This window comes from Rhinoraja longicauda, chromosome 1 (assembly GCF_053455715.1).
Source record: "Rhinoraja longicauda isolate Sanriku21f chromosome 1, sRhiLon1.1, whole genome shotgun sequence".
NCBI classification, from domain to species: domain Eukaryota; kingdom Metazoa; phylum Chordata; class Chondrichthyes; order Rajiformes; family Arhynchobatidae; genus Rhinoraja; species Rhinoraja longicauda.
The window spans coordinates 78,559,101-78,585,035 of NC_135953.1; the positions used below are offsets into that span (position 1 = coordinate 78,559,101).

The window sequence follows — 25,935 nt, forward strand, 5'->3', positions numbered from 1 at the left end:
CCTGGCACTGTAAGGCAGAAATTCCGCCATTATGTCGCCCTGGCACAATGGTAGAGTTGCTGCCTTACAGCGCCAGGGAATCGGGTTCGATCCTGACTATAGGTTCTCCCTGTGACCGCGTGGTGCTCCAGTTTCCTCCCACACTCCAAAGATGGACAGGTTTGCAGGTTAATTAGCATTTGTAAATTGCCCCTCGCGTGTAGGATGGGAAAGTGGGATAATGTAGAACTAGAGTGCAGGTAATCAGTGGTCGGCATGGACTCGGTGGGCCGAAGGGCCTGTTTCCAAGCTGCATCTCTAAACTAAACAATCTTTGGACATCATCCCAAACAATTATCACACCTCCAAAATATCTGAATAGAGAGGAATGGGTAGAAAGAAAGATAGCATGAGTGCCTTTCACAAATTCTGAAAAGGAATTACTTCCTTTAGGCTCTCGTGAGGTGTGTTACTTATGTAGAATAGGAAACACGGCACCAGTTGTCATGCAGCAAGATTCCATACAGTGAGTTTACGATCCTTTTAATCCCACTTCTCACATTCTTAAGATCCTCTCTCCTCTCCCCACAGTCCTCAGTCATAGTCCCTTCCTGATCTCCCATCCCCATAATCCACTCTCCACTCACCACCAACCCTCCCAATTGCAAGTCTTTTGTGATCTGCTTTCTTTTAAGTGGTGGGGTGTTTGTGTCTAGAAAGTCCGCTGTGTGTAATGTTCCTGTGTTAGATTTATCCTACCATGTACAGCTGCTATCAGTGAATGTTGGACTGCTCCATTGAATGTTGGAACTTGGAGACTTTGAACAAAATGTATTTTACCCTCCTGCATCGTTCCACTTTTAAACATGGTTTTATGTGCAGAATTTCCTGGGCCAGTTCCTGTATGACTCAAAGTATTGAGATGTGCAACCAAAAAGAAACCTTTCTAGACTAAAATATTAAATTTCATTAGGTCAGGTCATGTCATCAGTGATAGGAGCAGAATTATGCCAATCGGCCTATCAAGTCTACTCCGCCATTCAATCATAGCTGATCTAGCTCTCCCTCCTAACCCCATTCTCCTCCCTTCTTCCCATAACCCTTGACAGCCGTACAAATCAACAATCCAGCTATCTCTGCCTTAGAAATATCCATTGACTTTCCTTCACAACCTTATTTGACAAAGAATTCCACAGATTCACCACCCTCTGACTAAAGAAATTTGTCCTCAATAGCATATTTGCTCTATTGATTACATCAAATCTGTAGCAAGAATTGCTTAGTTAAACTGCCTTATCTGGAGTAATTCATGTTCAGGAAATGTAGTTGGAGGTTTTTCTTTTTTCAGCTATTCAAGAAGTCCTCTACTTTCGGATCCTGCTTAAGGCTTCTCTCACTGCATAACATTGTAAATGGATGTTCAGTGATTGTATGAGGAAGGGAAAAGCAATTGTTTGAGTTAATATCCCTTTGGTGATTGGTATTTATCACATTGAGTAAACTTTGCTTGCTTGTTCTAAGCATTATTTGATTTTAGAGCATCTTAAATGATTTGTTCTGTATAATCTAATCAGGGTATTGGACATACAGCCTTGAAAGAATAATGGCATTGCTCTGCTTGTCACAATTATGTCAGCATCGATAGATTTGCAAGTAAGACAGTATTTAATTAAACTGAAGAATAACTGCTCCTTTAAACAAATCTTATTTGTACAGGTTTGTAACTCATGTTTCTCGATAACAAACTTTTGTATAAGCTCTTTCAATCTTGCCTGACACTTATTGTCCAAAGATTTGATTTGACCTTTTATTGAATTATTTGTACTTTAAGATCTAAGAATTGCTTAGAGAGTTTTTCTTTTATGGATTGAAGCATACAGTTCCCAGTGAAGATTCACATATAAAGTGAAGATAGACACAAAAAGCCTGAGTAACTCAGCGCGACAGGCAGCATCTCTGGAGGCATGACCCGAAACATCATCCATTCCTCTCCAGAGATGCTGCCTGTCCCGCTGAGTTACTCCAGCTTTTTGTGTCTATCTTTGGTTTAAACCAGCATCTGCAGTTCCTTCCTACCCATATAAAGTGATATAGGAAATTCTGAAAATAACAGAAAGATGAGTAGTTTGTAATATATTTAACCCAAGAGCTTACATACTGGGGAAGCTTCATGGGAAAGGAGGTCAACATAGTGAAGGGAACTTAAAGATATCAGCAGGACCAACAAATAGATTTATCATGATATTTAGATTTCACAGCATAGTTAACACAGCCTAAGTTAAAATAAACTTTGGGGTCTGTAAACTAAGCTGGGGGCAATACAACTGATTAGGAAAAGTCTATTTTATTGCATCCATTTGTTATACAAATGGGACAGTGGTTTTCTAAATAACAGGGATCATAAGGATAAAGATAACCCTGGGGAAAAACAAAGATGAAAGGCTGCAGAGACATTAATCAATGATGAATTATTTGAAAATGTTAAATCCACATGTAACCATGTGAGAATATAAATCACAGTGGATGCTGTGAATCTTTGCAGAACTTTGTGTTCTCTGAGAGTTTCTCTGCGCATACTGTGAAGGGCTTGAATAATCCAACTTGTTTAAGAAAGTCACCACTGCTCTATGACCTGTTCTGCACCTGTTCTTTGTGTCTGAGCTGTAATAAAGAGGGCAACTGTCCTCACATTAAAGCCAGATTCAGCCTGTTGCCAGCTTTATTCTGTCACTCTGATCACTATCACTGGCTGACAGGCCAGGAAAGGCCAATCCCCAGCATCATTGGTAACAGCCAGGTCAAGTTAGCTGATATTGCTTTGGACACCAGAAAACTGTCTGCCAATTCCCTGTAAAACCTAGGCATTCCACCCAGAGCAGCGAAAGACGAGGGTGAGAAAAGAAGCAGGAGAGGAAGAAAGGAAGAGAGGAAGGAAGAAAGGAGAGTGGAAGGTAGAGAAAGTGGGGTGTCTCCTTGCTAGCTGTGTTCCCCCACAGTTCGAGGAAAACTGAGCCGCTGGGACAAACCCAAGACTACCAGCGCCACCATGTGGTCAAGACTTGACCGCCGTGAAGAAGCCCAAGACAGCCAGTGCCCCTACCCGAGGCTAAGACTCAGTGGCTGAGATGAGCTTGAGATGGCAGACATCTTCCTGCCCATGGACAACAAAGGACTGTGCGCCCAGAGAGGCAAAGACTGAGCCACTAGAATAACCCACAGACCGCCTGCCTGTGTATGCAAGCCAAAATCTGAGCCGCCAGGATAAAGAATTCTGAGATTGTCCTGCCTCTTCCTTCGAAGACCATGACTAAGCAGCTGGGATAGGACCGAAATCGCCAGCGCCACCACACATACGTCCTGACGGCATGGGATAGCACCCCCCATGTGGTCCTTTCTTATTACTGTACATAAAATATATACGTGTGTTCACCTTACTGTGAATGTCGCTGTGGTCACTGCAGAACCAGGCATCATCCTCAATGCCACAACCATCCCCGAAAAATTATGACATAAAGTACCTTATTTGAGTGTTCAGACGATCTAAAACTTCTCCAAGTTACTGATCCAAATGGCTCATTTAATGGCTGAGCTACTCCCTGTATTGGACACTTTGGCACTCATTGTACAGCTGTAAAGCATAAACTAATCAAGAAATACATATCTTTTGGTTTCAGAATTAGGAAGGTTATACATTCTCTAACTTTGATGGTACTTTACTTGGCAAATGGTTGGAACATCATGATGAAGACAATTTGGAAAAAAGTCCCAGGAAATTTACAGAACAGTTTAATTGAGGTTGTGGCACCATAAATATTAGGTTCAAGCTATGAACAATTTGAATCTTTTATCGGCTTTCAAATTGAAATTACTCAAAGTTAACTACTGCTAAAGTACCCAAAGATATTTTACAGAGCAGTTTGATTCTGTTTCAATTTTATTCATGTATTAATTATTGCAAATGTTAACTGTCAGTGTTTATACATCCAGCATAAATTATTTAGCCTGATATGGACTATCTGTAAAACATAATTATGCCGAACATTGGAAGGGGCACTTCTTATTTAATCTGCAAATTTGCAGATTATTTAGCATCATTAAGAGCTAAATTGACCACCAATTTATTGCATCATAAGCTTGTAATGGCTTGAAAAGATATGCCACCAGATATCTTTATGGTCCCTTTCACCTATCTTTATGGTCCCTTCTAGATCACGTTGCTTCTGGAATTATATGACAGGTGTGCATTTATAAACAAGCCTTCAAACTTGAACTTAATATTTTAAAGAAAAGGAATCTTTGAGGATGATTATTTCTAAAATAATCTGGTGCTATCACAAAACTACAATGATGAATAGTGTTAAGTGGAGTACTGTGAGTATCTTTCTGAATACAGTGTACTCATTGTCCTGCAGTCATCACAGAGTTACAGTATTCAATAAAATTCTCAAAGGCATTCAAAAAGTTTACCATTCAGCTGAATGTTGCCATTGTAGAGAGCAGTGTTGAACTATAATCTGAGAAATCAATTGTCTGATGCAAAGTCTATGGTTAACAGTGCAGTGGTGACACTTGCCCTCCTTTATAATCTAAGACATGGGCTGGGACCTCAGAGCACTGAGGATAATAATCAGATCAACACCAATGTGCTCTCTCTCTCTCAGCAATTTCAAATTAATCAGAATAGCAATTTCTGAATATACTCTACAGATTCAATGGGTGGGCTACGTTGTCCATGTGCCTGACACCGCGCTGTCAAAACGAAAGTTCAACACGTTTATAGTTTTGTCATGGCAAAAAACTTACCAGGTGGACAAAGGAAATATTTCAAAGGAATCTCTGGCCCATCATTGTTCAAACTGGGGAAGGAACATTTGGGATGATATAGAGAAACTGTCCCATGCATCAGGAGCACACAGAAAGCCTGTGTGAATGGTGGAAGGAGCAAGGTATCTGCCACGCTACACATTCACTCTCTCAGTCAAGCACCTCCAAACCCACACTCTACCAATGGCAGAGGATGCGGATTCCATATTGGTTTCATCAGCTATCTCTAAACCTGCAAGTTATCTTTAACCTCAAGGGAATACCCAAGAACAATGTCACAGAGCTCCCAGGTCCCATCTGGCTATTTAACACTAAAACAGGTACAATTTTTTGTTTAAATTGTAATTTGATGCATGCCCAGGCTTCCGAAGAACTCAAACAGGCTTAGCACCTATTTCACTGAATGTCAGTTAAAAAGATATTAGGTCTCTTGTTTACATCGCAATAAACCGTCCACCTGCCTTAACAGCAAGCAGAACACACCTTGAAGCTGTCTGTGGCGAAGCAGAAAGCAGGCACTAATTGGATGCTGGAATTCTCTCTTGAAATTGATTCCTTTTAAATGCATTTCCACCAGGAGAGCAGGCGTAACAAGTTTAGGTATGATTGAATGGCAAACATCCTAACCTAACAACCTAAAAATAAAATGTATTTCACTCAAAGGAATACAGTCGGAAAACCTGCATTCCAATGTACAGAGTATGGTAGGACATGAGAAACTGAAATGTATTAGGTTTCAAGGTGATAATGGAGAAGTGCAAAGTATGTCAAAATACAGTTTAATACCGTGGAGAGAAAATTGATGTTGAGGAGCTGAGAACATAACCTGAGAACATAACGTGATGATGAAGTGAGGAACAGTTATGAAAAAAGATGTGGAAATAAAATGGAATTTAAAAAAAAGTAAAGTTTAACAGAGTGCATGAAAATGTATGTTGTGCTAAAATGAATGAACAAATTAAACACTCGGGAAACTCTTCATGTAAGTATGCAAGTGGATAATTGAGATTAAAGAGGGAAGTACGCATTAAATACAAGGACAGTTGAGGACTATATTATTAGAGAAGACATGAAGGGATTAGGGGAGAAGTTGCCAAAAACAAACTGGAAGGCAAAGAGGAACTAAATTTGAACGATTGAGCACAGCAATTTGAACAGTAGAGCACAGGAATTTTTGAGGCAGGTTTAGAGGTTAACTGTGCCAAATTAACCTGATCTAATCTGCCTGTACATGATCCATATCCCTCTATTCCTTGCACTTCCATGTGTCAATCAGAGGCTATGTGGCCTCTTAAATTCCAATGTCTGCCTCCACCACCACCTCTGCCAATGCTTTACAGGCCCCCACCACTCTCTGTGTAAAACAATTGCCCCACACATCTCCAGTAAACTTTTCCCCTCTCAGGTCATAGCTGTGCTCTCCAGTGGTGAACATTTCCATCCTGGGGAAAAGGGTCTGACTGTACCCTATCTATCCTCTATAATTGTATATACTTCGATCAAGTCTCCCCTCAACCTCTGTCGTCCCAGAGAAAACATAAAGTGAACATAAAAGGAAATAACAAAATATTTCACAGGTAAAAATAAAAGAGGTAATAAACAGGACAAATACCATAGGTAATGAAAGCAAGATGACAGAAGTATTAAATTATTGCTTCACTATGATATTTACAAACAAGGTGGTGAAAATATTGGATGAAGAATTCAGTAAAGGGATAAATTCATTTAAAATAGTGAAAGAGGATGTTTTACATAAACTAATTAGAACTCAGAAAATATAACTCCTGGTCGGGATTGATTGCTACCATCATATTAAAATAAGTGGTTCAGTCCAGGGGTTTAGTTTAATTTATTGTCACATGTACTGAGGTACAGTGTAAAGCTTTTTGTTGGGTGCTAACCAGTCAGCAGAAAGACAATACATGATTACAATCGATCCATTTACAGTGTACAGATCCAGGATAAAGGAATAACATTTAGTGCAAGGTAAAGCCAGAAAAAGTCACAGTCAAGGAAAGTCTGAGGGACATCAGAGGTAGATAGTAGTTCGGCACTGTGCTCTGGTTGTGGTAGGATGATTCAGTTGCCTGATAACAGCTGGAAAGAAACTGTCCCTGAATCTGGTGGTGTGTGTTTTCACACTTCTATACCTTTTGCCTGATTGGGAGAGGGGAAAAGAGGGAGTGGGCAGGGTGCGACTCGTCCTTGATTATGCTGCTGGCCTTGCCGAGGCAGCATGAGGTATAAATGGAATTAATAAATAGTTGGTTTGTGTGATGGCCTGGGCTGCGTTAACAATTCACTGCAATTTCTTATGGTCCTGGATGGAACTGTTCCCGTACCAAGCTGTGAAGCATCCTGATAAAATGCTTTCTATGGTGCATCTGTAGAAGTTGGTGAGAGTTGTAGGAGACATGCCAAACTTCCTGAGCCTTCTAAGGAAGTAGGGGTATTGGTGTGCCTTCTTGGTCATTGCTTCAATGTGGGTGGTCCAGGAGAAGTTGTTGGTGATATTGACTCCGAGGAATTTGAAGATTTCGACCATCTCTAGATGGTCTTTAGAGAGGGAAAATACAGCACATGCATTAGAAAACAAACAGAGAGTTAATATTATATTCAAGCTGAGAAAATGCCCAAGGTTGTTATGGACTAGTTAGCTTATCAATGGTAGGAAAAATAAAGAAATTCTTACTAAAGGAGGGAATAGAAGCATACCTGGAACAAAAATGTATCATGATGATTGGGAGCATCGATTTCACAAGTGAAAATCTTGCTTGCCTGATTAATTTTTAAAGAGGTTACAGAGAGAATAGTTAATGGTGATGACAAGATGTCATTTGCTTACTTTCAAAAGACCTCTCAGAAGATTGCCTATAATAGAGAACAGTATAAGGTCATAAAATGGAGAGATGTTGGACAAGTAAGAAAATAGATTGCTCTCTGCCTTGAAGATAGAATGTCAAGAGTGGGAATAAAGGGATAGTACAGAGCTGAGTGGTGTGGAAAGCCACAAGGATCAGTGCTGGTACTGTTGCTGATCATAGTTTACATTTACAAGTTACATTTTGGAATGAAAACTCATTTCCATGGTTTGCAGATGAGACCAACTGGGCTGGCAGTCAGTATGGATGAGGCCTGCTACAAAATACAGGAGGAATGGAAGTAACTTTCAACACTGATAAGTGCAAGGTAGTACATATTGGTAAGAAGAATAAAGAGGCTATTTATTACTTGGAAGCAGTGAATAGACTTAAAGTAGAACCAAGGGGACCTCTGAGTGCACAGACAGCATTCACCACAGTTTAGTGGCATCAAAGAAAACAAGCACGAGCACAAGGGAGGCTAAAATAACTATTTGAAGAGGAATAGAACTGAAATGTACTTTGTCATGTTAATTCTGTATGGGGTTTGGTTAGACCATGTTGAGATTACTGTATATGGTTATTCTTTGCATTATGAAAAGAATAAAGAGGCACTCGAGAAGATGTGGGGAAGATCTACTTGAAAGACCGGTGTGCACGTCTGGAAAGAATGAACAGACCGGGTGCCTCTTGAGAAAAAGACCTAAAGGGCAATGCAGTGCAGGTCTTTAAAATAATGCAGCATTTTGATAGAGTGGATATAAGCAGAAAGTTTTCACTTATGGGATAGGTAAAAGTGAAGGCCCTCATTATAAGCCAATTACCAGGAATCCAATGGGGAATTCAAAAGAAACATTGTGTGAATGTGGGACACGCTACCTCACCAACTGATTGAAGTGTAAAGGAGTAGAAACAAAGAACTGCTGATACTGGTTTACATCAAAAGAGCAAAGAAGGGTCCCGAACCGAAACATCACCTATCCATATTCTTCAGAGATTCTGTCTGACCCACTGAGTTACTCTGGCACTATGTGTCTTCTTTTGTTTGAAGTGTAAGATGTGGATACATATATCCACATGTGTGGATACATCTCCAAAGACGTACAGGTATGTAGGTTAATTGACTGGGTAAATGTAAAAATTGTCCCTAGTGTGTGTAGGTTAGTGTTAATAGTGCTAGTGTGCGGGGATCGCTGGGCGGCGCGGACTTGGTGGGCCGAAAAGGCCTGTTTCCGCGCTGTATATATGAAAGGGGAGGCTGGACAAGCATGTGTGGGAGAAAGAGGAAAGGGATACACTGAAGATAGACACAAAAGCTGGAGTAACTTAGCGGGCCAGGCAGCTTCTCTGAAGAGAAGGAATGGGTGAAGTTTCGGGTCGAGACCCCACTTCAGACTGAAGCTTTTTGTGTCTATCTTCGGTTTAAACCAGCATCTGCAGTTCCTTTGTACACAAAGGGATACACTGATTGAGTTGAATGAGCTAGGCTGGAGGTTTATTTGGTGCATAAACACTGGCAAGTCCTTGATGGGCTGAATGGCATATTTCTGTGCAGACAATCCTATGGAAGACAATATAATGTTTTTTTAGCTTCAGCTAATATTTGTTCTTAGCGTAGTCGTTGTCCATTCGCAAAGTAAACAGATATTCCATAACTGAAATTCTTATCCTGGAGCTCAAAAATAGTAATGACTGATTTACTTTTTATTATTCAGGAAAGGTAATCTTACAAATGTGCACGTCCCTCATGGAATCATTGCCTGTGGGTGGTGCACATCAATAATTCGCCAGTGTGCTTTCTGAGATCTCTGTTGCATTGTGAGTGAAGCTCTGTGCTCGAAGCATGAATTCATGAAAATATTCCTTCAAATTTCCATTCTGTTATTTGCAATAATTTGAAAGAGCAAGCTAGCATGTCCAAAATACATAGTAAACTTCTTTAGCTCAAAAGATCATTAAATCCAAATCCAGTTGAATTGAAAATTGTTTTCAGATTAAATAGAGATTAATTAAATTCACAGACCAGACAGGGCAGTGTTTTGAAATAAGACTTTTTGATATTTGTGCATTGCTCTTTACAAACTAATTAGATTTTGCAGAAGTTCAATGTTGCAGAATTTCTCCATTGCTTTGAAACATAAGTGCTGGAAGTTTCTGGAAGAGCAATGAAAAGACAGAGTGGAAAACCATTTTGAATGTTATACTTCTATCCCCATATCAAAACAAGATGAACAGCCGACTGCCACAGGGACGTTGTTTCAGCAAGTGCACCTGCTCTAACACCTGTTGTGGAAGGCTTCTTATAGTGAAAGAATACTGCAGCGTATTTTTTATTCAAGACTCCAGTCCTCTCAGCATTAAAGAACCACAAGACAGTTCCTGATGTTATTCAAGGGGCTGAAGCCAGTTTTGATAGAGATAAGAGAAGCAAATGGAAGAGAGATACTCAAGAAGCTAATGTCTTCTTTCATACCATTATTTGGCTCATAGTGGTTAAGGTACGGGAAACCTTTTATAAGAGCAAGATGGTTTGGAGAGCATGATTGAACAGTGACAATGTTATGAGCAGGAAGCAACTGCAGATGCCGGTTCATATCGAAGATAGACAGAAAATGCTGGAGTAACTCAGCGGGTCAGGCAGCATCTCTGGAGAAAAAGGATGGGTGAAGTTCTGGGTCGGAACCCTTCTTGTGATTCAAGAAGGGTTCTTCAGTCTGAAGAATGATTCTGACCTGAAACAGCACCTATCCTTTTTCTCCAGAGATGCTGGCTGACCCACCGACTTACTCCAGCACTTTGTGTCTATCTTCAGTGACTAAATTATTACAGATTTGAAAACTTGAGTTGAGTTTTACCATGGAAGCTTGGAAATTTAAATTTAGGTAATTGAATTAATGTGAATATAAGTGTGTAACGGCAACCATGAATCTATTAGAGTTTAATGTGGTTGGATTGTAAGTCGGCTCCCCAAATGTCATTCAGTTCAGGGACAATCAGCTGAGATCTGGAGTAATGAGAAATAACATTAAATTTTGGCGTATCCAGAATTTGCCTACACCTCTTGAAGGAGTAAATATATAGGGCAAATGTAATAAGATGTAAGTAGGAACCGAGGATTCAGATCAATGCAGAACATGCAATGGAGGCAGAACATGCATGGAAGAAAAATAATGTATATTTATTTAAATAACAACAGCAGTACAATCAAATGAATACTCAACCCCTGCTAATACATTAGCGATGCAACAAATAATCATTAAATAGTTAAGACAGGCACAAAGCTTCGCACATTCCTTAGCTCCTATGAAGGCTTAAACTGGAGATACGGTTCTGAGGCCTTGGTCCCAGGTTCAGCTTCTGTTTGAGCTCAATCTCGAACCCCTCCACGACAGGGTCAATCTGCTGGGGTCTTGCTCTGCACCTGGCTGTTCCACCGCTTCTCTCCAATGCTTCTCTCTCTCCAGGATTGCTGCATAGCCCCTGTCTACATTTTCACACTCCCTATAACCAATCTCGCTGCACTCGCTGCACACTATGAGGCGGGTTTATCAGAGATCACGTCTTCTAGATGACCTCTGATAAACCCGCCTCATAGTTTGTTTTCCCATGCTTCCCATGGGCCCGTGACACACCCTCTGGTCACGTGTCCCACATGACCCATGAAAGCCCATGTTGTCCACATAAAGGGACCCTGGCCATTCAAGGTTCTATATGGTTGTCAACGCCACTGTTTTTTAGAGTCTCTCATTACAGTAGGAGGCGAATGTGGTGGACAGGCTTGTTGAGTTGAGGTGAGATGGTCGAGACACATTACAGTGCAGACTAATGTACTGTGAGCCACTTTAGTATACGGTTCCCTTATTATACCATCATACTGAAAAGCAATCATTGAAGACTCAGTGGCCCAACAGGCTTCTCATTTGACTTTTTAGCTACTGTGTTATTTCAGCACATAATCACACAGAAGGCTTGGGATTCAAGAGACTTGCATGAACAATACATCACACATCACACATCACACATAGTGCACATGAAACAATTGCTCCCCTGCAGTTTGCATAACCCTCCCTGGGTTGCTTGTGTGCTGCTGCCTTAGTGGTTTTACTCACAGAAATGTTTCCAAGCTCATATCTTCTGCAAACTGAAATTTTCTTTACTATGAATAATGTGAATGGGAATATTATATATCTCAACTGAGAAATACTACTTGTATTTATTTTTTCATTGAGAATATGTAACTCTCAACATTTTTTCCAGACTTTATGCCAGGCAGTAAATGACAATGAAAAGAAAATGCAGATGCAGAAAATTTGAAACAGAAATAGAAAATTTCTGGAAACACTCAGGAAGAGAAACAATTATCATTTCTGATCCGGGACTCTTCATCAGAACTGTGAGAATGAGAAAACAAGTTAGTCTAGGCACCAGAGAAATCAGGGATGGGGAGCAGGGGCCGAGGTAGGGGATACGTGCAATGAAGAGAACATCTCTGATCGAGAGAGTGGTTAACTGGACATGGCTGACTAAGCTTCTTATATGTGTTGGTAATAGGGAGGCAGTGCCCAGGAGGCCAGATTATACAAACAAAAAGAGCAAAATGAAATGTGAATCTGAGTTAAAAACACAGCACCTAGCAAAAATGGTAATTTCCAGGATGAACAATATGAGAGAGTAATTTATCAAAAGTGTTTAGAATTTAATATTGAACTCTGCAGGTAGTAATCTTAGATTCCTTTTAAATCTTTTCCCCTTCACCTTAAACCTATGTTCTCTGGTCCTCGATTCACCTACTCTGGATAAGAGATTGTGTATCTGCTCGATCTATTCCACTCATGATTTGATACACATCTATAAGATCACATCTCATCCTCCTGCGCTCTAGGGAAGAGAGTCCCAGCCTACTCAACCTCTCCCTATAGCTCACCTCTGGCAACATCCTCGTAACTCTTCTCTGTACCCTTTCCAGCTTGACAACATCTTTCCTAATAACATGTTGCCCAGAACTTAACCCAATACTCTAAATGCGGTCTCATCAACGTCATTTAAACTACAACATGATCTCCCAACTTCTATATTCACTACTCTGACTGCTGAAGGCCAATGTACCAAAGGCGTTTTTGATCACCTTACCTACTTGCGACTCAACCGTCAAGGAACCACCCACCTGCACTCCCTCTATGGTACAACACTCCCCAGAGCCCGACCATTCACTGTGTAGGTCCTGCCCATGTTAGACTTCCCAAAATGCAAGACCTCACATTTTTTTTCTGCATTAAATTCCATCAACCATTCTTCAGATCACTTGGCCAATCGATCAAGATCCTGCTGCAATTCTTCGTAACCATCTTCACTATCTGCAAAACCACCCACATTTGTACCATCAGCAAACTTGTGTAATCTTGCCATGTATATTCTCATCCAAATCATTGATGACAAACAGTAGATGACAAACAGTAACGGCCCAGCACTGAGCCTTGAGGCACATCACTAGTCACAGGCCTCCAGTCCGAGAAGCAACCTTCCACTATCACCCTCTGCTTCCTTCCATGAAGCCAATTTTCTATCCATTCAGCTATCTCTCCTTGGATCCCATGCAATTTAAGCTTCCAGAGGAGCCTACCATATGGAACCTTGTCGAATGCCTTACTGAAATCCATGTATACAACATTTACAGCTCTGAAGACGCGACCTTTTTGGTCATGTCTTCAAAATACTCAGATTTGTGAGACACATCCACCCACATACAAACTCATGCTAACTATCCCCAATCAGCCCTTGCCCATCCAAATGCCTGTATATCCTATCCCTCAAAATACCCTCTAGTAATTTTCCAGCTATGGATGTTAAGCTCACTGGCCTATAGTTCCCAGCATTTTTCCCTGCGTCCTTCTTGAATAGAGGCACATTATTTGTCATCCTCCAGTCTTCAGTGGTCACAAAGCAGTAGTTTCTCTCCCCACTCTTTGGCAGAGGCTACATGAAGTCAGTTGTCTTGGCAGGTTCAGTAGCCACACTTTTATGACATAGCCCTGGGTCTTTTGAACACATATGATGCACTGCTGACAATTTTTCTCTACATCCCTATCCATCGCTGGCCACCACCAGACTTGAGGAGGGTTGCAATCATGTTGTGCCTTCCTAATTACATCACCCTATGATATAGCTTCAGCAGTATCTGCCTAATGCACATACTGCTGCAGCTACGTTTGCCTCCCCTTGAGTCCAGCTACCATCTTGTTGCTCTTTTCAGCAAGTCTCCTTTTCCTCTGCATCCACATCATAATTTAAGGTTATTAAATTGGCTTTTGTTTTTCTTTCACCACTATAGCAATTTCAATCATTTTCTTCTGCAGGTCTTTTTTTGCATTGAGATCTGCCCACTTATTCCCTTTCTGCTCATTACCTTCCTCTTTCAAGTGTGCCTTTACTTTAATCAACGCTACATCAGCACGCAGCTGGAGTTTTCCTGACATACACTCTACACACACTCTCCTGACTCCAGCCCCTGATTGATTACATTTCCATGAGAGGCTTGCATGCTGAACCATTCCAGTTTAGTTTTGCACACAAGTACAAAATAGCATGCAGAAAAATGCGGCATTCCCTTTGAGAGGGAAATCAAATGAAAATGCTGTAATCACATTAATAATCTGATTGTACACTTAATTGCTGCAGTTTGCAGAATACTGCCAAACAAGAGATAATCGTGCCAAGAACTCTGTGCTATAAGCATTTGAAAACTGGGAATTCTAGATTTACCATTTACGACAACACAAGTTATTCCCTGTGATTTGACATCTGTGTAAATGGTTTTCTTCTCTTACGAATATGGTAATTTAATTACATCATTAAGCTATCATCTAAGCATCTCAGTTTAAAGAATCACTCCTCGGACAATTACTTTTTAAATTCACTTTGTTCCTGATCTCACTGCATTGAATTTCCTAACTTTAAAATCTTCTGAGGTACTTTCAAAATATGACTGAATTTAGGCAGCTCCTTCATTCACTAATGAACTTTTGTTTTAAATCATGTTAAAAAACATGGACTTTATCTCTATTGATATTGGATTTAAAATCGGTTGAATGCCAACTTTCCATTGACTTGTATTCAGGATTCTTCTTTATTAAACAATTGCCTGTTCCATAAACTCACGATTACCGAGAGACTAAAATAATACATTTTTTAAAAATTTACACCAGTAAAGGCAGCCCACTGCAGAAATGACAGGTAGCAAGTAACCTTTGTGCCACAAATATGCAAGGTAATGATTGTATCCAAGACTACCCTTGGCATTCAATGGCATTACCATTTCCAAATCTCATCCTCATGGTCAGCATTGACAAAAAGCTCAACTGGACCTGTCACATAATACAAAGGCTACAAGAGCAGTTCAGAGCTGGATACCGTGGAGTGTGACTCACCACCTGATACTCTAAAGAGTTTTGACCATCTGTAAGGCACAGTCAGGAATGTGGTGGAACCCCGACTGCAATTATTCACCGAGGCTAGTCCGACAGCACCTTTCAAACCCAGGATCTTTATCAAAAGAAGGACAAGGGTAGCAAATGCATGGGAGCACCACCACCAGCAGGCTTTCACCAGGTTGGGCACAGGCTAGCACAACTGGTAGAGCTGCTGCGTCACAATGCCAGATACCCGGGTTTGATCCTGACCGCGGGTGTCGTCTGTGTGGAATTTGCACATTCTCTCTGTTTGCACATTTTCCGGTGCAAGGGTATCCTTCGGGTGCTCCGGATTCCTCCCACATCCTGAAGCCATGCAGGTTTGTAGGTTAATTGGCCTCTGTAAATTGCTCCCAATGTGTGTAGGGAGTGTATGCAAAAGTGGGCTAACATAGAACTAGTGTGAATGGATGATTGGTAGTCGGCATGGACTCAGTAAGCCAAAGGGCCAGTTTCCATGCTGTATCTTTCAATCAATAAGACACCAAGCATGACCTAACTACACTGCTGTAATTACCAATGGAACATCAATACTGAGCACCTTCATCAGAAGAACTCCAGTGGTTCAATAAGATGATTCACCACTACCTCCAGGACGATAAGGTATGAGCGTGTTGCCGTCCTTGCCACTGGCATCCAGATGGTGAGAATGAATAAACAATAAAAAGAATATTAGTGTTGTAACTTTGGTTACAAATTCAAAATTTCTATGCATAATAATATTCTCATGACACATTCCAGGTTCCTGGTCTTTGGAAACTTTCCTGTTTTCCTCCATCTCCACTTTACTTTGCAACATCCAGTGCAATATATCTGATCCACCTCAGTAACATGATTGAGTGCAAACCTTTTAGATATCTTTAATTTTTTCTTGGGATCCTTGCGCATCCAATGCACCCGCTGCACTTCAGCTGCCTTTCAGACTTTACTCCTGTGCTGTCTGTGCTCCAATATTAACTCATATTAATTGTCTTTGTCTATCCTATTATTGTAACGCTATTCCCCATTGTGTTGCCTTTGAAACTATGCCAGGCAAAACCTTGTCCCTTCTTTGTTTCTGGAGAGTTTACCCATTTCCTTTGCAAAACTTCAAAGTCTATTTTTCCATGCTTGACAGCTTGTGACTTGGAGGCCGGTCTCCCACTGACATAATTATGAATAACATTACCAAGCCTATGTTTTGCTTCACACTCCTTCATGCTCAGTGTTCTTAGCCTGCAGTTCCCTGAGCTGCACTGATCAGTTGTGCGTGACATTTCGAAGGTATTTATTCACAAAATACTGGGGAACTCAGCAGGTCAGGCAGCATCTCAGGAGAGAAGGAATGGGTGATGTTTCAGGTTGAGACCCTTCTTCAGACTGATGTCAGGGGGGCGGGACAAAGGAAGGATATAGTTGGAGACAGGAAGACAGTGGGAGATCTGGGAAGGGGGAGCGGAAGAGAGGGACAGAGGAACTATCTAAAGTTGGAGAAGTCAATGTTCATACCGCTGGGCTGCAAGCTGCCCAGGCGAAATATGAGGTGCTGTTCCTCCAATTTCCGGTGGGCCTCACTATGGCACTGGAGGAGGCCCATGACAGAAAGGTCAGACTGGGAGTGGGAGGTGGAGTTGAAGTGCTCAGCCACCGGGAGATCAGGTTGGTTAAGGCGGACTGAGCGAAGGTGTTGAGCGAATCGATCGCCGAGCCTGCGTTTGGTTTTGCCGATGTAAAGAAGTTGACATCTAGAGCAGCGGATGCAATAGATGAGGTTGGTGGAGGTGCAGGTGAACCTCTGTCTCACCTGGAAAAACTGTTTGGGTCCTTGGATGGAGTTGAGGGGGGAGGTAAAGGGACAGGTGTTGCATCTCCTGCGGTTGCAGGGGAAAGTGCCCGGGGATGGTTGTGCGTGACAAATAATCTTAATCAATCACAGTCCATGTTTCCATTAGTGTTCCCTTCTTCTCTTGCTGATGTTATTTTGATTGATCTATGCTATCACTGACATCTGCTTGGCTCTGGTTCTAAGGTGTTGACCTCTGTCTGGTCCAGAATCCATGGTACTGCTTCCGGCACAGCTTCCACCACACAGTCCATGTTAGTTTTTGACTAGTCTGATTCATGACCTGAGATTTCTCTACTCTGTTTCCCAGTGCTATTAATGGTTTTGTAGTAGCCTTTACTTTGGCTGTGTCACTTCTATTGGGTTTCCATCTTCCTGTCCACATTGGGAGTCCATGGCACTCTTGAACTTTTCCAAGTCACTATGAGGTGTGGCTTTGTCTATTTGCCTTTAGCTTTCACCAGTACTGTTCACTTTCCAGTTTCAATACCACTGTTTCAACATTCTTCCTGGCTTGTGTCACCTCCACAGTTGCTTCATGATTACTCTCAAGCATCGGGTCTGTGTCACAACTTGCTGCCATATCTACAATAGACATCTTCAACTCTTGCTGCCTGTTCCTGTCCTTTATGTAAAGGAAACCGATAATGTCCGCAAAATAGACACCCATGGATCAATTCTCAACTTCAGTTCACTGAGTCATAAAGGTCATAAGGTCATAAGGAATAGGAGTAGAATTGGGTCATTCAGCCCATCAAGTCTACTCTGCCATTCAATAATGGCTGATCTATCTCTCCTAACATTTCAGGTAGATAACTTTTCAATAGAATTGGGAAAAGTTAGAAAGACAGCAAATTAAATGGAATCATCCATTTAAAAGGACTGTGTTACTGAGGTTTTGTTAGGCAGTATATTCAGAATACTGATGAATAAAATTTGGGACCGAGGGAATCAAAGAATATGTGCTTTGTGCAAGAAAGTTTGTTGAGATAAAAGATCAATCAACATCTTATTGAATGGTAGAGCAGGTATAAGGAAGTGATTGGCATACTCTTGTTTCTATTTCTGTTTCTATTTCCATTAATTTACCAACTGCTGAGACTTGTTATGATGCTAAGCTCTGAGGCATTGACTTGCTCCTTTACAAACAACATTTGTGGAATCTCTGGTGTAAGCCATTTGGATTTCTCATGATTCAGCTGATGGTGGCTCCTGCAATGCTTGAAAGTCAGCCACTTGTGAAATATTGCACCTCAAGTGGTGGCCTGTTGATGTTTATCTAAGCCCATTAATAATAATAATAATAATAATAATAAATTTTATTAAGCAGACTCATGGTCCATTAGAATACACATACAGTACACAGTATATACATATAAAATTAAATTAAATTAGAAAAGGCAACAATACCAATGTTTCCACATAGAACATAAGAACTGAATGTTTTTTTTTCTTTCCAAGGCTATTAACTAATTGCTTTTTCTGAAATGCATTTTTCACTTGCTGACATACAACTCTGCTCCAGGAATTCACCATCTGCAAGATGGGGCTGATGTCTGTGGTTCCTAGTGATACAGATGAGTTCCCTCACTTTCTCCAACTCCCAGAGTGTGTGTCCTCTCGGCACATTATTTCCTTGTTTGGCTTTTTCATGATCTTGGATTGGTTTGATTGGATTGTCCCACGCTTCACTTGGCATTCTATTTTACTTCATCTGGGAGCCTAAGTCTGCCTGGTAACTTGCTGTCCCACTAGAATTGGAGGAATCAAACATAAGGTCAGAAATTGCCCACATGATGTTGATCTGTCTGCTTTCATGCTGTATCTCTAAATTAAATGTAACTAAACTAAACTAAATGGAAGCTGCAGGGTTTCCCCAATATCAACAACATGACCTCCACCTTTTTTCGCCACAGTTTTCGCACTAACCACCCACATGACCAGATGCTTATCAAGAAATGCTGTCATTACTGTATTTGTTGTTTTGCTAAATAAACTCATGTCTTCAACTTGAGCTGACTGAAGCTCCCTCACCTTTACCCATGCCGTTTCCATTGAAACTGTAATTCTTGCTTTTTTTTTCAAAAGTAAGATCTTAAGTGTTAAAGAGATTGGCTTGTATTCTTCTGTCACAGCTGCACAATAATGTACCCTCAACTCCCCGTCGAAGAATAATCCAAAAGTATATCATTTTCCTTGGACCCAAATGCCTCCTTTGCCATCTGGTTACAAATGCAAATCTGGCAATTCTGAAATATCTTACATAGTGCAGGGTTGAGGTGTGCTTTTAGCTTTTCAATAATCTCATTAAATGGGACGTCTGGTCCACTCAATGGTGCCAACAGGTTTGCCAGAGTCACATTAATTTAGAGCCTCCCTCTAGTCAGTATATGTCTTTTCCAGTTAACAGATCAGTGTATTTCATTCTTATTTGGGAGAAGGCACGAACGGGGTACTGATTGTGAATGATCAGCCATGATCACATTGAATGGTGGTGCTGGTCTATTGTCTATTGTCTATTGTCTATTGTCAATTTATTGTTGTCCAGAGCATGTATAATATTATTAACAAAAAAAAATCCAAATATTCAGATATATGCTAAATGTCTCTTGCACTTTGTCATATTTCCCGTGATTCCTGATATAAATTTATATCATTTATGCCAGCTGAAGCTTCCAGTGTTATTTTTAATCTTGGATTTCAGGTTAATTAAGTTTGCAGGGAATGTCTTCTATTCCACACACTTTTGTATTCTCACTTTGTCTTGTCTACTAAAACCTGCCATCTACCAAGCATCCCATCATAATCACCATTGATATATATTATTGATTATTTTTATGTTGTACTGTTGATTCTTACATGACTGAGAGCACTAAATGGATAGAATGCTATTTGTTCAGTTCAACTAATAACATATAACCATCAAGCTCAAGGTCGCACTTCCTTACAGCCTAGGAGGGCTGTGATCCAATGACATTGGGCAACAGCATTTATGTGTGTGGAGGTTCTTCCTAAGTATTCTCGGTGAGGATTCGTGTGTCTATTCCCAACTGTGAGCTTCAGTCAGTTGCAGCTTACCAACATGGTAGGGGGCGATCTCAGAGCAGCCTTCAAAAGGATAGCAGGTGGCAGTCAGAGAAGTGGCCTTTCTCTGGAGAAATGCAATGTCCAGCATTTGGACGGCTGGAGGGAACCAGGTGGGGCGGGGAAATGGAGATAGTAGAGGATTGAGAGGTGAAAGGGGTTAAGAGGGAAGGAGATATAAGAGAGACCAGGGCAGAAGTGGAAAGCCTCAAAGGTATAATTGTGGGATTTATTTGAGTAATGGTGCTATGGGATGTGGTGAGGATTGTGGGGGTGTTGTGTGGGGGTAGTATAATAGGTGTACAAATAAATTCCTGCCCAGTTTTGCTCCTAATCTGCAGCCCTAGAAATCCATTGAAAACAATTAGGTTGCAGATCCATCTTGCATCTCCCTGGTCGAGGGACCAATAAGTGATTAATTTGGTGTTATATTGAGCAAACCAATTAGACTTCCAATTGGACAGCAATTCCCTTTGGAAATATTACCCACATCAATTAAGATCCCACGCAATCTCTGATTGATAGTGCCATTCATAAAGATAGGAATTTTAGTTGGTGGCCATTGAAAATTCAGAAACAAGTCATTCATTGATGGATGATTTTCTGGAAAAAGTCAAATATTTCCCATAGCCTTTCTCCTACAATCTTAATGAGCTGGTGAGACATCAAACCTGACCTGCCAGAACAGCCTTCAGCAAAGTTTGTTCACCATATCTATATTGACAGTGATCTGAGGATGAAAACAAAATCCTATAGAAGATTAGAGGGTCATATAACTTTCATCCTGCAACATTAACTTCAATGAATGAAAAAAAGGATCAAACGGACACAAATCAGCGAGTGATGGTTCTTTGCTCAATGCAGAATATATAATTAAGGTGCAGTACCGAACAAAGAGAATAGCCCAAGTTGCAGCCCTATCTCTGATCTACACTCCTTGTCAATCAGATTTGGCATAGAACAAACTCTTTGGTCCCTGCGGTGTAAAGTAGCAGAAAGTTATCGATTTTTTAAAAAGGTTGTAATGAAATTCAAATTTAAATGAAACTTTTAATTCTTTTGCAGGTTGATTTGATTTTTAATATCAGACTGTAATAAGAATGGGTGGGTTGCAAGATGGTACAATTCAATTGATAGGCATAATTCAGCTGGTCACAATATGTGGAATGTTTCTTACTCATAAGCATTGAAAGCAGTATGGGATTGTCGTATGTTGAAAGGCTGGAGCGATTGGGCTTGGATACACTGGAATTTAGAAGGATGAGGGGGGATCTTATTGAAACATATAAGATAATTAGGGGATTGGACACATTAGAGGCAGATAACATGTTCCCAATGTTGGGGGAGTCCAGAACAAGGAGCCACAGTTTAAGAATAAGGGGTAGGCCATTTAGAACGGAGATGAGGAAGAACTTTTTCAGTCAGAGAGTGGTGAAGGTGTGGAATTCTCTGCCTCAGAAGGCAGTGGAGGCCAGTTCGTTGGATGCTTTCAAGAGAGAGCTGGATAGAGCTCTTAAGGATAGCGGAGTGAGGGGGTATGGGGAGAAGGCAGGAACGGGGTACTGATTGAGAGTGATCAGCCATGATCGCATTGAATGGCGGTGCTGGCTCGAAGGGCTGAATGGCCTACTCCTGCACCTATTGTCTATTGTCTATTGTCTATTGTCATAACACGAGGAAGCCATTTGGCCCCTTGAGCATATTCCTTTCTCTAGTAATAAAATGGCAAATCTAGATCTTGGCACCGTACACCTGCTTTGTCTGTATCCCACGTATGTCCATACATTTCTTTACTATATGTAACTGGGAGAATTATTCATAAAGATTGCGACTGTTGTGACTTGATGTTCATTTTTTTTGAGAAGGCACATTTCCTAAAAGAAACTCAATCCAGCTTTAACAATCTGTGAAAAATATCAGTTCACGAGGATGCCACTCAAGCAGATTTCTCAGACAAGATTATTATTTTTTTGAACACAGTTGTACTGAGGTACTAACAATGCAGGATCTGTCATACTTTGATCATTACCTTTTGGATAACTTAAGATTTAAGAGCTTCAAATTGATGACAGATTTGAATCTTTTACAGGCAGTTGATGCCAAGCCACAAAAACAGTAGCAGGCCTACTTTGAATCTATTTCCTATCTATCGTGCCTTCAACCTAGCAGGGAATATTTTTGTATGTTATCTTTGCTAAATAGTGGGAGCAGTTTACCCCCCTGGTGAATGTATGCAAAAACATCAAGGGAAACATGTAAATTATTTAATTAAACATTTATTTATGTTATTTTGAAACTTTGATGATCATAATGCTGAAATGGACCTTGGAAAACAGTAACAAAGAAAGTTATCATGCTCAAAAGAATGTTGGTAAATAAAATGACCGATTTTGATAACAAATGCATCTCACCTTTGTTGATGTTGCGTTTTCAGCTGTGATCAAAATTTTATGTTTTTGTAGAATTAGCTTCATCGTTAACTATACTGATGTTTCACAAACTGAACTGTGGGAATCCGTGACAACTTAACAAAGCATTTTCAGGAAGAGGATTTCTAATGGTTACTAATTTTGAAGAGGCATTGTCAGTGTTTATGAAGGAATGGATATGTGCAGAAATAGGACACAGTCCATGTAACTGTCAAAATTACAATTTATATCCTGTGATATTTTTCCTGTGAATTAATTCAGCGCAGTGCAAATGCTGTTTGAAAAACAGGAAAGCTTTGTCAATGTAGCCTTAGGATCTCAATGTATTTTGGAATATTGTTTAATCCCAGCTCATACATAAATCTAGGCTTATAAAGCAGCCACTATAGCCGCAGACCCTGCTTATGAGATGATAGGGCTAAACTAGCCTGCCGAGTAAACTACCCTGTTTACATAGTGTAATTTAAACTCAAACTTTATCACTAAAGCTTGATTTTTTGGTCATTGGCTGGTTGAAGCAGAGCATGAATAGTGTTGGGTTTCTCACTTCTATTGTTTTTCTCTTGTAATGGATAAAATCGGCCAAGATGCCTATTTCAGGCAAAGCATTGTAATCACCATGCAGACTGAGGCTCCATGTTGGTGGTACAATTTCTCATAAGTACTAGCTTTTAATCTCCTAACCAGTGTTTCTTTATCTGGTCTTTTGACTTTAGACTTTAGAGATACAGCATGGAAAAAGACCGTTTAGCCCATCGAGTCCATGCTGACCAATGATCACCCCGAACTCTAGCACTATCCGACACACTAGGGACAGTTTACAATGTTACAAGGTCACAGGGAGAAGGTACAAACTCGGAGATGGCCAAGTATGATAGGACAGGTGAATCAGTAAGAATTTTCCTCTTTCTGGTCCTCGAATAGTGCTCTGTGAATGAAAAAAATGTTGCTTTGACTTTTCTGGCCATTCTGCTGGCAACGGGTTAAAAATATATTGCTTGTCATTGAAAATTGATGAATGCAACTGGTCACTATTATGTTAGTATATTTTGGAGTTTTAATTTTTTTTCTTTTTTGAATAAAGAAATCGAGTAAAGCTGGACTTGTATGTTTTTATATTAATCATCCCTGTTGTTGGTTCACTGTGAAATTAAGTTCAATGACAAATAAATAAGGAAAGCAGACAACTTTTTCATTTAATTATTTTTCTTTCAGCTAGGCAGTGAATTTAACTTTGTGAACATCTGTGTTCATTTCATGGTAATTGTAGTTTGGTGCTTCCAGCTTATTTAGAATCCTTCAATTTTCAACATAGAAATCATTAGAAATTTAATAGTTTGCGTTCCTTCAGTGTCTCATTTTACTTATTACAAATCAGCTCACTCTAAATGGTTTTTTTAATACAGGGTATACAACAATCCAAGCAACTTGCACAAAAATAAAATTGAAATGTGCTTTGAGACTATGTACTGATCTGTTGCTGATAAACTCATGTGAATAAATAATTATTTGTCAGTGCTGTTGACAGCATATGCTGCTCTTATGTTGGTTTACATAGATTCTAAACGACTTAATGGACTTTTGGCAATTTACACATTTTGAATCCTATTGTACCTCGGTGCCGTTTTAAGGTTTTCAATGTTATTGATGTAAAACAAAGCAAGTTGCAGCAGGAACAATTAAATGATGAAGGAAAAGATGCCCACGCATGTAATGTTCCACAAAAGGCAGATTCTTGAAATTGCTTTTCTCGTGGATGAAACCAACCTGCTGTCTTTCAAACTGTCAAAAATCACCCAGGAAAGCTTGTCAAATGTGATGACGTTTCAAGGGTAAAAAATATGTTTTCCTTTGTTTAAACTAGTTTTGATTTTAAAGGAAGTTGCCGCATGTTCCTCGGTGTAATTTTATTATTTATTTGCCTCTGCTCCCAAATTGACACGCCAACGTCTCTTGCGAATTCCACTTAACAGAAGTCTCCAATAGCAGGGAGGTAGGAAACTTTTGGATGTAATGTCGTGTAATGGGGTTACTTGTCACAGGAGCATTCTTGGAGAACTCAATGCTAATAAAATCGGCTGCTGATGAAAGCATGATATGCATGGTTCTGATGACATTTCAGAGCAAACATTGTGGTTAATTATTTTTGGTACAGCTATGGAGAGGTAGTTTCCACTTCGCAGTCGTTCTGTTTTAACTACTTTCACCAGCAGCATTGGATTACTCGGGTCTTGTAGAAGCATCAGTGGCATGATTTGTTTAGTTGAAAAATGTTGAGTGTGGAATGGGAGTCAGAAGGTCTACAAACTGTTGGGATTGTTGTGATTATCTGCGCATCTCTGAAATTGCTCCATTTCCTGGGTCTGATCGATTTTTCCAAAGGTAAGGAAGTTGTTGTTTGTTTCCATCTATAAAATTTAGTGCAAAGGTTTAAACTGCCAGTCTTTAACCAAATCTCTGTATTTACTCTGGCTATCATCTTTAACTCCTTGCCTCCTGCATGATATCTTTATTTTAACAATACATAATTAGTGTCATGCGGTCTGCAATAATAGTTTTATGTTATGATGTTGTTGGATGAAATGGAGTTAAATTTGGTTCCTGATCTAGGAATAGTTTTTTCCTTTGGACGCATATAGTCACTGATGTGGGCACTGTCAGTGGGGTCAATATCCCACTTCCTCCTTCGATGCTCATTACTTTAATAGCACAGGGAGAGTTGTGAACGCAATACATAAATATCATGATTTTACCTTTTGCTCCTTGACATCTTGCTCTTAATTATTTGTTGAACATGCTAAAATATATTCTGAATCTAAGAGTGTGATGTCAGTCCTAAAAAATGTATTTTCAGATCTTTAATCTTTCTGTGTATAATCAGGAGATTTGAATTATTATACCTGTCTTAGCATTGCTCCTCTTATTTATCTTTTGCCGTTCTGTTAACAGCTTTACATAGTGGTTTCCAGATATTGTTCAAAAATGCTTTGTAATACAGAGGAAATCAAAATAATAGGAATGGATGAAAAATAATCATTTATTAAAGAAAAAAATTCTTGTGTTAGCATCATTGGTTGTATATTGTACCAGAGAAAAGTTGCAAGTAATTTTTGATTTGGTTATTTGTAAATCAATCCTTTTCTCCTCTCAATCATTTTAAATCTTCCTTTGTATCTCATCTTCTTCAATTTCCACTGGAAATATTTCCAGTGGAAATTGAAGAAGATGAGATACAAAGGAAGATTTAAAATTAACTTCACTCAGGCATGATGCTATTTGCATTACTTGAAGAGAAAAGGATTGATTTATTGTTGAGCTGATGTAACCATCCAAATATTGTTAAATAATGAGCATTTGAGTTCTGTATCTGATGATGGGCCATCACCATTTATGTGACTGCATATTTACAGTTTGACAACAATCTAGTTTACTTTCAAATGAGTCTACCCAGTTACTAGTACATCCCAAAT

At 40.0% G+C, this 25,935-nt stretch overlaps 1 protein-coding gene across 11 annotated transcripts in view; it reads left to right on the forward strand.

The window, feature by feature from the left end:
• kcnip4a (potassium voltage-gated channel interacting protein 4a) overlaps positions 1 to 25,935 on the forward strand; it is a 742,411-nt gene that overhangs the window by 606,084 nt on the left and 110,392 nt on the right. Inside the window, exon 1 of one of the 11 annotated variants that reach the window (XM_078400674.1) lies at positions 24,519 to 24,847. The exons of the other annotated variants lie outside the window; for them this stretch is intronic. Coding sequence (XP_078256800.1) covers positions 24,736 to 24,847 — 112 coding nt within the window. The 5' untranslated portion in view covers positions 24,519 to 24,735. Of the gene's footprint in view, positions 1 to 24,518; positions 24,848 to 25,935 lie in introns of those variants that run through there. 11 annotated transcript variants of the gene reach the window in all.